This window comes from Macadamia integrifolia, chromosome 11 (assembly GCF_013358625.1).
Source record: "Macadamia integrifolia cultivar HAES 741 chromosome 11, SCU_Mint_v3, whole genome shotgun sequence".
In the NCBI taxonomy this organism is placed as follows: Eukaryota; Viridiplantae; Streptophyta; class Magnoliopsida; order Proteales; family Proteaceae; genus Macadamia; species Macadamia integrifolia.
Window position 1 is genome coordinate 26661436 of NC_056567.1, and position 12522 is coordinate 26673957.

A 12522-nucleotide genomic window follows, 5' to 3' on the forward strand; every position below is an offset into this window, starting at 1 on the left:
AAAACAAATCTTTAATCACTTAAGGATGTGGTCCATCGATCCTTGTTGGCATTTGGAGTATTCCTTGTACCTCTGGGACAATTGCAAACGGGCTGGTTCTGCATCTCGGTTCAGTTCTGATCCATTATTCTTTTTCTGACCCAAAAAAGAATAATCATTTGTACGGGTGACCAAACGAATATGTACTTTTAATTGAACATGTCCATCTTGCTCAGAATTTCGTCCTCTTCGCAACCATGAAAAGAAATAGGACCTCTTTACGTGTAAAATTGAAGATATAGCTCCCGATAGTCCTTAAGGCCTTGAAAATATAAAACCTGCAAAAAGAGAGTAAAACCCAAGGTAGCTCCATTCTAAATATGTAAAATGCATGTTTTACTACCCTAGATTTCACACATAAATGTGCTCATCACCAGCCAATCGGTAGAGTAAACTAATAGCCGAGCGCACAAGTGCATTTTTTGTTTGTAAAGACGATGTAATACGACTCACTGGGGCCTGGTTAAAAAATAAAAAGCCATAAACCATTTTCTTATGTAGCTCACAAGAAGAATTTTAGGTTTCCTAGAGGGTTTTTTTTTTTTTTCCAAACAAACTTTAACATATGAACAGACAAGCTACAAGTTAGGGTTTTTCCAGGATTTTATTGAGCCTACCAGCACCGTCTTGAGTTTGTTGCAAAGCAAGGCAAGAAAAGACAGTGATTCAATTCCACGTTGGCTAATTTCCATCATATTAGTGGTAGATTGGAGTAGGATAATACAAGACGAATCCGTCACAGCTAATGTAGTTGACTATACGAGGACACTCGATGAGAGAGAGAACCCTCGGTTCTCTTTGCATCAATTCCGATCTAGAAAAGCTCCATAGATTTCACGGTGAAAACCTCACCGAACTGGTGAGTTTTAGCAAGGGAGATGGTGTTGGAAGAGCCACGGCCAATGGTGCGGCCTCTGGTCCATTCGATGGTGGATTGAAGAAAGCTTGGAATTGGAAATGGAAGGAACAGAGGAAGGAAGAAACATAGTGGGTTTGGGTATTTTAGGTACTTCATAATTAGTAAGGGTATTTTGATATTTAAAATAAAATATAGTAGCTGAAATCATCATATAAGGTATATTCCTTAACCGTGACTGACGGTAGGGGGTCTGAGTCTAATTTTGGTGAAACAGATGGAGTGTTTCTTATAATAATGGCATTTCCTAGGGGGTGGTACTGTAAATTATCTTTTTTTTTTTTTTTTTTTTTGTGGTGGGGGTGGGTGGTCCAAGGTAAAGTGTCTCCACATCCTCTGCAACAACCACACTAGTGCAACGAACATCCAGTAGTTGAGAATCCCTTAGGGTGTGTGAGATGCTCACTCCACCATTGCGACAGCTGCAGAAAATGTGAACTTAAACTTACATATAAGTGAAAAGAGTGCACTGTCACTGTGCCTAACTTAACCTACCACGTGATTAGTATTATGGTAATACTACTTGTACGGCATCCCCACCAAGACTGCACCCGCTCAACATTGTTTCATAACAAATTATCTACTTTGCCATAAAAACCAAACTAAGCATCATATTCAATTCTCAGTATATTCCACTTAGATTTTTAATTTGGAGGGAGGGGGCGGGTGAAGGTGGATGCTAATAATTAATTTGATTAAATTAATGTCGAAGTACTTAAGAATGGTAACTTGTCCGGTTGCCAAACTTGACTATAAATGAGAGAGGGCCGGTACTCAGCCTACCTACCTCATATATTGTGAGAACTATCATTCAATTCTCAAATTTACCAATTTCGTTTGAAATCATAATATTTTACTAATGACAAAACTTTTAGAGGTGGGAATGTGGGATACCTATTAATTACATGTTCAATTTAAATAAATAAACATGAAATTCAAGGTGAGGTGGGTTACCTATCATATATATATATATATATATATATATATTTAAATCAAAAGGCTATGATAAAAGAGTTAAAAGATCTAACGACAAACCTAAAATAAGCATAGCTAAAGTAATGGAGGGTTGTCCAGATGGTTATGAATTGGGGATTGTGTGGATAGACCTATAGTTCTAGGTTCGATTCTCCATATTATGGCAGTGGGTAGTTGTGCTGGTCTCCTCGAGGATTAGTCGAGGTGCACGTAAGTTGGCCCGAACATTTTGGTTAATCAAAAATAAAAAATAAAAAAAACTTATTGGGGGATTATGATTCATATTCCCAATCCTATTTAGCTGAGATTCTCTTACCTTATTGGACTAGGTCTCTTTCCTTTTTCTTTCATCTTTTCGTCTCCTTTATTTCTTTGCGCTTGTTCTCTATTGATCCCTTTTTTTTTTCTATTATGTTTTGCATAAATCTATATAATTGACCCCATTAAATTAGAATAAGACAGCATTTGTATTCTTAGTTTTTATCAAAGAAAACCGGCTCAAGAAAAGTTTTGGCCAATAAAATGAGGATGTACAAGAACTAAAGGTGGTCGCAACCACCGAACCAGACACAAGGCCCCCTTTGCTGATATGAACAAAATGGAAAATAAAGGAAACTGGTGGATTAGGTTTCAGACTGATTTCCATTCATAGCAACTACCTTCTCATTAGATTTGGTTGGAAATTGACTGGTGAGACATTTTTTGAGGGAAAGTTGTTAGGGCCAAGTATTTCCGTACAGCTGGTCTTATTAACCTTGCAAAATTTTAATATCTCCACTTTGGGAAATTTAGTTGGGTTTAATCAAATTAACCTATATGGGTTAACAAATGTGGCAAAATTCATTCGTCCATCTGGCTCCCAAGATCATTATTTCTGGTTTTCGAGATAAATCTTTTACCCATTTATTAGTACTCTCCTGCCTAAACATGATTTCTGGTCCCTAAAAAAGATATCAAGTTTCTTTTTCCTTGATATTTTAATAATATGATTAATCATTAAATCACCTCCTTATTTTTTTTCTCTTGGTACCCGGTTACTCTTTTTCTTATCATGTCTTCCCTCTCTCTCTCTCTCTCTCTCCAAACCGCGGTATATACTAAGGGTGTCAATCAGCTTGGTTTTGGTTTGGTTTCGATTCGGTTAAGAGTGATGATGAGGTAAATCAAAACCAAATCAAGAATCGACTCGGTTCCATATTTGGATACTCAAGCCGATTTAAATTGGATCGGTTCAATTTTGGTTGTAATTCGGTTTTAATTCGGTTATATAAATGGTTCCACTCTTGGACCATGATTGTGATAGACCAAAGACCATAATGGGCTCAAGTTATGGACATTATGGTCGTTGTCAACTCCAAAATTATCTTAGCATGTGAATATGTGCAACAAATTGCAAAAAATAGTTATCAAAAAAAAAAAAAAAAAAAAAAAAAAAGATGAATACTCATACACTCAAACCAAAATCAATTCGATTTGGTTTGATTTGAGCTTGACGATTCTTATACCCTAAATCGTTATTGAACTGAACCAACATGAATACTCATATATTCAAACTGAATTGATTCAATCCGATTCAATTAACTTAATTCGGCTCGATTTTGGATTCGATATTTGGTTTTGGTTACAGATTGACACCCTTAGTATATAACTGTCCTTCCTCTCTCTCTCTCTCTCACACACACACTCACACACAATTATTTGCGGTGGCACAAATCTTCATCCCGATAGAGATGGTATCGTAGAGCTTCTTGGATATCATCTCGGTATCTTACTTGTCAAACTCAAGCAAGAAGGTGAGACTTGAGAGTGGATTGTGATGAAGTAGAGAGCATAAAAGGGTAGCTATCATTGAGACTCCACTTAACAAGCCTACAATCAGACGTATAAAGGGCAACGAACCAACATTGAACCTATCTCTAATCCGGAACAGAAGCAAGACAAAGTTAGGATATTGGAGTTCTGTTTCAATTGGGAGAAAGGAGCAACTCCGTTTGTGATGACTTTTGTGTTGATTTGCCAATTTTTTTTTTTTAATACCTATTCATTGATGATTGTTATATATGTGATGTATTTAATGATTGATTTATATGTCTACATTTTTTTGTCTTTTCAAATTTATTGCTTGACAACAAAACATAGGCATTGTTGGTTTTGAAAGAGATTTTTATGGAGACGGAGCATGGCTCTCTCAAGTCTCACCAATACATACACTAGGTGCAAAGATGAATTTTTCAATGGCGATGAGTCCTATGTTCTTGGTCCCCCATTTCTGTTGTCATTGTTGTTTCCAATTCTTATGTCCTCAATGTTTTAAAACGTCAAACGAACAAAAAATAAATAAATAAAAATTCATAAACTACATGGAAATAAAGTAGGATAAATGGAATCGACTAGATCAGACACTATCTATTGCAAGAGAGTTGGGGAAGAAATGATGAGAAAAAGAATATTCGAATTTCAGAGAAAGAGGGGTAGTGTGACAAACATCACCAATAAAGAGAGGTAATATTTATTATTATTATTATTATTATTTTTTTTGAAAAAATAAAAACAAACTTAAAGGAGGGAGTATTACAAAATATAGGCTAAATAAAGGAGAGTGATAGTAATTGCTCCATATTTTTTTTTTACCTATTTCTAAATAGTTGATAAACTTTATTATGATTAGGGCGAGTCATCCAAGCAAGTCATAATTTTAAAAAACTTAGTCAAAAGTCATGCAGATTGGGTAAACAATAACAAGACTCGGTCATAACTCATCCCAATCAATTAAAAGTAAGTCTTTTTTACTTGAATCACTATATACTCAATGAGTTTAGTCATTTTTTAAAATACTATCAAAGTGATGCACTTTTTTAGTTGTTCTCTTATTTTATAAAATATCTCTAAAAAAAAAAACCCTTACTTTATAAAACATTTTTCCAATAAATTATAGTTTAACATTCAATGTTTTGCCAAAAAAGTTCAACATTCAATGACATGTGATTTTCGTTATCAAAAGAAATGTGATTCTTTCAATTTATGCATATTTATTATGGAAAAAAAACAGAAAACTATACATCTACTTGTTTATATTTACACACGATGAGTATAAAAAGATAGTACTACTCTTATGTCATGCCCTAAAGATGTAGCCACCCATTGATCTATGTATTGACATAATGATCGTACAAGTCGGTAATCTTGTCTCATCCATTTACTTACATGGGAAAGGGCTCCCTAAAAGGGGGTGAATCTGTTAGGTTTGATCACGCTGACTCATCAATCCTCTAAAGTTTGTCTTCTTTTTTTTTTTTTTTTTTTTTTTTAATTTTTAATATACCTATTTTTATGTTTGTAATAAAGAAAGAAGAGGTATATCTATTTTTTTTTGGGTAATTTATAGCACCACCCCTGGAGAATGCCAATATTAGAGAGACACCCCTCTCTTTCACCAAATTAGACTCGAACCCCCTGCCGTCAGTCTCTATTAAATGATGCTATGAAATGACATTTTAGCCCATTATGAGTAAAACACCCTTATCTTATTATCTAAAAAATACCCTATCTTCACCTGGATCACTCCGGTCAACTTCTCCATCTCCGTTCACATTTAAGTTCAGTGGCTGCCGGCGAATCTTCATCTAAGGCTCAATAAGCCCTTGCCCCTTCCTCTTCTCCGTTTCTATTCCCATAAAATGCAGCGGTGGGAATTTAAAATGGAAAGGTCGGAAAGCCAACTGGAATCCACTAAAAGGCATTTTAAATAAATCTAAAAGCTCGCAGGAAAAGACGACCTGGGTTGTTGGTCGAAGATGCAGTAGCTAGTATTAGTACTGTAATTTTAATTTTGACTGTGATTTCGTACTGGGTGGCGTGGGTTATTCATACTGTAGTGGTCAATCTAAGCTTAATAGAAAGCTCTCAGCTTCCTTTCCAGTATTAACAAAAAGCTCCCAATTCAAGGTTTGCTTGCAGAGTTACAGTGAACTCCTATTTTCTTTTTTGGAACACCCAAGTTGGCCTCGAGGTTCAGAGAGAAGAAGCTGGAATCGCCGACGGTCCTAGAATTTTAGATAAAACGTATCCATCCCGATTAGTTGTGTCTACTGCCGACCTCGACAGCCCTTCCCCACCCCCTTCTCTCTCTCTCTCTCTCTATGTTTTGCGTGCCTCTTTGCCTTCGTTTTTTTTATGTTGTGATATAGTTTATTTTGTTCATTATCCCTCATTATTGATGATTTTGGGGTTTTGATTTTTGGGTATTGCTCAAATTATGTGGGAGCTCTTTTTGATGGTTTTAGGGTTTGGTTCAACGATTTCACCTTTATTGGTGTTCCTGCCCTTTCGATCTGATTCAAGTACTATCTTTCTCTCTCTCCCTCCCTCCCTTTTATGATTCTGGTTTTCTGTTCTTAGTTACCTCCATTTTTCTTGGTACCCTTGCTCTAGGGTTACGTTTCGTTGACGTTGGGATGGCCAATTCTGGTATAGAGTAAAGATGACGATCGATGCTCCCTCCAGTGACCAAGACTATGATCGAGCTACAACGGTGAAACAATTCGATGAGTCCAAGATCGAAGTTAAAGGCATTGTGGACTCCGGCACCACCACATTCCTCCTTTCTTCATCCACCCACCTGAAACCCTCCTTTCTTCCAGCGAGAGGTCCTGGAATGGGATCATCCGGTTGGGAGAAGTTCTGATGAAGATATTGTCGGAAGCTCGGACCTGCGGTGGGATGCTGATGTTAGCATTTTAGATGATATGGGATTAAGGTGTGCGTGTAAGTGAGGGTAATATCGGTACTCCCTTATTTTTAAGGGTAAAATGGTATTTAAAATAAAAATGAACTGCTGATGTCAGCATTCATAGTATATTCTGTAACATTGCCTAACAGTAGGGGATTCGAATCTAATTTGGTGAAAAAGAGGGGGTGTCCCTCTAATACTGGAATTCTTCAGAGGGTGACGTTGTAAATTAACCTTTTTTTTTTAATATTTTTATGATCGTAATCGTACGATCAGCTGATCTAGTTTTCCACGTTTCTTGTCCCATACTCTCTCTCTCTCCCTCGGTTCCGTCATTGTCAAACGCCGGCCGCCAATTTCTACTTTTAATCCATCCATCTTTTCTGCGACATAAATCAAAAGAATTCCTGAGAGTTTCTCATCTTCAAATCTGCACCTGTTTAAAAGGAATCGAGACTCTGAAAGCTACACAGGAATTGCAGGTAGAGTTTATCCTTGTCTTGAACGGCTGAAGTCTTTTGTCTCAGCCCTCTCACCTTGAAAGCTCCAATTCTTCATAACATTTAGACTCTCAGAGGCTACAGATCGAAATCACAGTGAGATACTTAAATGGATGTGCAGGAGAAAACAGCTCGGTCTCTAGTAAAAAGCCTGAGCTCCGTTTCGGAGCAAAGCCGAATTGAAGCTCTCTGTGAGCTTCGCTTAATGTCCAAATACGACCCAGAAAGTCGTTCCTTCATAGCCGATGCCGGAGCAGTTCCTCATCTCATCGAAACCCTTTATTCCTCATCTCCACTCGCACAAGAAAACGCCGTCGCAACAATCCTTAACATCTCAATCGCCAATCGAGAATTCCTCATGATGACGCCCGACCTCCTCGACGCTCTCTCCCACCTCCTGCGTCACCCCTCCGCTACTCCCATCAGCGTCCAAACTGCCTCTGCAACCCTCTACAGCCTCCTCATCGACGAAGACAACCGCCCCATCATCGGATCTAAACTCGACATCGTTGAATCCCTTATCAACATCACACGTGACACCGCTTCTCCTATGAGGTCCATCAAGGAGGCTCTCAAAGCCCTCTTCGCCATCTCACTCTACCCTTTAAACCGTTCAGCCATGGTCGAATTGGGTGTGGTTGCCGCGCTTTTCTCGTTCATAGTGAAGGATGGGCAAGTTGGGCTTGTGGAGGACGCGACGGCGGTAATTGCGCAGGTCGCTGGGTGCTGCGAGAGTGGGGATGCATTCAGGAAGGTGTCTGGTTTGACTGTTTTGGTGGATTTGATTGACCCATCAACGAGGTCGAGCGTTAGGGCGAGGGAGAATGCGGTTTCGGCGTTGTTGAATTTGGTGCAGTGTGGAGGAGAGAAGAGTGTTTTGGAAGTTAAAGAGATGTGTTTGGGGGTTTTGGATGGGATTAGGGATGTTGCTGAGAGTGGAAGCGCCAAGGGTAAGAGTAAGGGCACTGCGCTTTTGAAGGTACTTGGAGGAGGAGATTTGGATAAAGCTTTGAAGGATCCGCGGTTTGATTACAACTTGGATCATGAGCCTTAATTGAGGTTCCTTCCACATAGGTCAGATTGTACAAATTTTTTTGTTAACTGTTGGGGAATTAATCGTTAATGTCTTCTTCAAGTTTGACAGAATTGTATACTAAATCGTCAATTAGTGAATGATTCAGATATATACATGTTACCTTTCAAACCTTTTCTTCCTTGCCTTGACGAAACTACAATGTGGACATTTTATAATCAATTGATCCTCTGTACTCCATGTTTAGTGTAGCTATCCAGACTTTATGTTTGTTCCTGTATTCACACCTTAAGTTCTCATGATATTAGAAGCGAAGATATTGCATAAAGAATCGGCCAACGTGTTGGTTTGGTTTTTTTGAGAGGGCTTCTGCTAGTATATAAGGAAATAGTTTAGTAATGATGCTCCAAAGAAACAATAACCTGGAAGCCAGTTAAGCAGGGCTCATGTGTGAAATATGCAACCTAATGAACTGGGTTTGAGGGCTTATCTTTGTCAGTGCAAGGTCATGCATTCAATTGGCATTCAATGTCCTAAAGATAGTCCATGAGTTGTACTTGTCATGATTTATAGCTAAGTTTGATATTGAGATGTATATTTAGTTCCTTGGATTGATCGCATTCTTCCCATTGGGTGATGGATTTATTTTACTGTTCTTAAAACCTGAACAGGATCAACATTGGCAGAACTGGCTCTAGTTCACAACCCTAATCATTTTGACCGGATTGTGGTTAAGTTGCATAGTAATTTCCCCCCTTCTTCCTAATTAGCTTTATTACTTGGTTTATTTTTATGAGATTATTTGTGTGTCAATAGTGAAAGAAGATGATCTGCATCTCTGTTGGATTGGAATCCCTTCTTATTATTTCTCTCCCCTTTGTGTAACATTGAGTGAGATATGGTTAGATTAGCTAAAATACGTTGTAGGGAAAGGTACTATGTAGATAATGTTGTTCTTTCTTCCTTCATTGGTTTAGGCATGAAAATGTTTGTTGGTTGTGATTAGGGTTTAGTTGATGGATATCTTGTTGGAGTTGATCATTTGCTTGTTGAATTGAAAATTCATTATTGCAAGAAAGTCACAGGACAGATCATCTGTTTTGAGTGTAAGAATTTGTTTGGTTGTTGTTAAAGAATAATGAACAGAAAAAGACATAGGCCCTTGGGAAAGACTAACAGTGGTCCAGTCACCAGGTGTTTAACTTTTTATTGTTATTTTTTTCCCCTTACTTTTAATTGCGTTTCTTTAGTTCCTGATTTTGATTTTCAAGTATAAGCCACCCCTAATTTGGCTTTTTGTTCTTCAATCCTGGTCAAGATATGCCTATCCTTATCTGAAACTGTTTAAATGATAAGATAGACAGAAAGCTAGTACATTAAATTTCAATTTGACTCCTTGGTGTTCTGTGTGAGTGATACATCGGTTAATCAGAATTTTAGAAAAATCTTAGGGTTTTTTTTTTTGATAGATAAAATCTTGGCCTATTGTTAAAAAAAAGAGCAACCCAGTGCACAAGGCTCCTGCTACTGCAAGTTCTGGGAGGGGCAAGTGTGTACGCAGCCTATTGTATTCAGTTAGAATCAGTGACTTTATTACATATTGAGATGTTGGAGTTTTCCAGATGGATTTCATCTGTTCCAAAACAAACCCACCATTTGGATGCTAGATGTAAGGCTGGATTTTGAAATCTGGATATTTGAATTTGAAGGTTCAAACTTCAAACCCAATTTATTCAGATTTGAGATACTGATCTTAACCTTGTTTGTTTCAACTCTTAATTTTATTGGGTTTGTTTCTCTCAGTCTCAACTCTTAAGTTTAGACTTCACAATTAGAGAGCTTGAATTATGTTAAGCTTCTAATATCCACTTTCCATTAAGTATTACTGCTGTTCTCTATGACAGTATGACTCAGATGAAGATCTCCACTGGGAGATGAACACAGTATTGTGGAAGCTGATAACATTGTTGAGTTCTGGATGGACTCCCTTTGTTGGGAACAGTTATAGTCCATTAACATATGGCATGAGGAGCACATTGAAAGGCTTGATGGAACTTCAATGATCCATCTCTTTCTCTCTCTAGTTCGCTCGCTTACTCTGTGTACCTATGTATCTTAATTTAACTCAACTCAGCCTTATCTGTGGATCTTCATTATGATGTGTATTCTAGTTCTTTCTTGTAGGCTTTGTATTGAGTGGAGGAGGAAGTTTAGCACCATAAGCAGATTGCTGTGACAAGTAGGTTTCCATCACTTTCTTTTCCTCCCATTACTGTGATCATTTTGCTTTTGTCATTCAAGACATGTTCTTGGGGAAGTTCTCTAATCTTAAATGTTGATTGGATTCACGCTATTTGAGTACTTGACTCATCTACAACTTCTGTTATTTTATATCAGCAATTATGTGAACAGGAATCTGTCCACCGTGGGAGATCCAGGCCACTTGATTGGGGGGTGGGTGGGGAGAAGGCTTCCGACCCTTTGATCCGCATGGTGAATTCACCGCTTGGCGGAGGAAAACTTTGTCCTACGTTTTTCTTCTCTATTACTTTTCTTGCTTCCGTCTGTGGTTTGGTTCAGTTGGGTTGGACCCCCCAAAAGGATTATGTCAAAAGTGGCTGACTCATCAAACGAAAAATTTAAGCCAGAAATTGTATTATACTGAATCAGGGCTGGAGCACATTCGAAAACTAGTTATCAAGAAGGCGGAGTGAATTCCATCTCTATGGATCAGTCCCGTACGAGAATGATTCTTCTGATCCACACTCAGTTATCAAGACCTTTAACTATCGATACCCATCCATGTTGCAACTTATTTAATGACAGGAAACCCTACTGAAGGAAGCGGCAGGGCCCTTTTGTTTGGGGCAGATTCTGCAATAGGTCGTGTGGACATGTAAACTCTCTTTTGATCTAGAAATTTTTTTTGTGGCCATCAAGTATGGCACACATCTTTTTGAAAATGTATAGAACCTTGACTAATGTAACATGTAGGCTAGCACCTAACTCAGAACAAGTTTCCTTCTTCACTTCCATAGCCGAAGCAACTGTGGCAAACGGTAGTCTTACCGCTGCCCCTTTTGTTCACTTCTAAGCTTCTTTCTTTTGTTTAAAAGAAAAAAAAAAAATTGTTGAATGAATAATATTTTTTGGTAGATAAGCAGGTAGCATCATGAAAAGACAACATTCAAACGGAAACCCAATAGGACAAAAGAAAAAATTCAAAGGATATCATATTTTAGAGAGCTACTAGATTTGATATATTTGAAGGGTATCCAATGACCAAATCAACCCCCCACATGGTAGTAATTAGTGTTGATTGTGAAAATTAATTTTCTATCAAGACGTTACCATTTTTTTTTCCCATGAAGGACCAGGAGAGAGCAGCTAAGTTAGACTGAGAACAGCGTATTAGGGACAGATCTGGACCCTCCATAGGATGTGAGACCACCTCTGAATCTCTGATACGCAGGATACCCCATGGAGGGTCCAGCTGTGTCCTCACCTGTCCCCACGTGGAGAGCTGATCCTAACTCCGTATTGGGTGGTGAGTGGTGGGAATCCAGCACATCAACCACCAAGTTGGTGGAGGTGGATATCTTGGACTCTTGATTGGCTTCGTATCAACACTACTAGCTAAAAACCTAACTACAAACAACAATTGCTTAGTGCAGTTGGTGAGTTGTGGTGTGCAAAAAACCCATGTTCACCAGTTTTAAGTTTGAGCCTCCAGGCTGTTACCTACTGCCCCTCCAACTTAAAAAAAAAAAAAAAAAAAAAACCATGTTCACCAGTTTCAAGTTTGAGCCTCCAGGCTGTTACCTACTGCCCTCCAACTTAAAAAAAAAAAAAAAAAAAAAAAAAAAAAACCAAGCCCTAAGAAAAAACATTTAAATGACAACATACAGTAACAATTACAGTGCTTCACTATTAATGGAGAATTGAGTTACAACACTCATCCTCACATCTTTTAGAATTACTTATAGAGAAAGTAAATCTCACTACAAATATATAGCAAAAAACCCTAAGTAAGACCGCCGTTCTGTCGGGGGGTCTACATTAGTACTCATTGGATTAAACTATGACAGAATATAAGACATTGCACACTAACAAAAGTGTCCACCATGGTTGGCCATTAGCACTAAAACATGCATCTCTGATTGGCCTCTAATGCTAGTGGTTGCCTTTTCTCTCTTTTGTCCCAACTTTATCATACTTTCCCAGTTACCACCTCTTCATCATCTTCTTCTTCACATTGATCAACCTTTGTCTATTTGAATATCTTAACAATGTCAGTTGCAAATAGGTAGATTTTATAGAATGGGGAGTG

At 38.1% G+C, this 12522-nt stretch overlaps 1 protein-coding gene across 4 annotated transcripts; it reads left to right on the top strand.

Moving 5' to 3' along the window:
- The first annotated feature begins 6950 nt into the window (after positions 1 to 6950).
- Positions 6951 to 11202, top strand: LOC122093347 (U-box domain-containing protein 11-like). 4 transcript variants are annotated; one of them, XR_006144425.1, is made up of 3 exons: positions 6951 to 8233; positions 10377 to 10431; positions 10590 to 11202. XR_006144425.1 is itself a non-coding variant. In XM_042663665.1 (2 exons), exon 1 carries the CDS (start codon positions 7269 to 7271, stop codon positions 8211 to 8213), a length of 945 nt encoding a protein of 314 aa, XP_042519599.1. In that variant the 5' UTR covers positions 6951 to 7268; the 3' UTR covers positions 8214 to 8233; positions 10377 to 11202. The 4 variants fall into 4 exon arrangements, 2 of the variants coding, with proteins under 2 accessions (XP_042519599.1, XP_042519600.1); XR_006144426.1 differs by having other exon boundaries at positions 10605 to 11202; XM_042663665.1 differs by having other exon boundaries at positions 10377 to 11202.
- The last annotated feature ends 1320 nt before the right edge of the window (positions 11203 to 12522 follow it).

Coding starts and splice junctions, on each gene's coding strand:
- LOC122093347 (XM_042663665.1), top strand. CDS start 7,269: ATGGATGTGCAGGAGAAAACAGCTCGGTCTCTAGTAAAAAGCCTGAGC.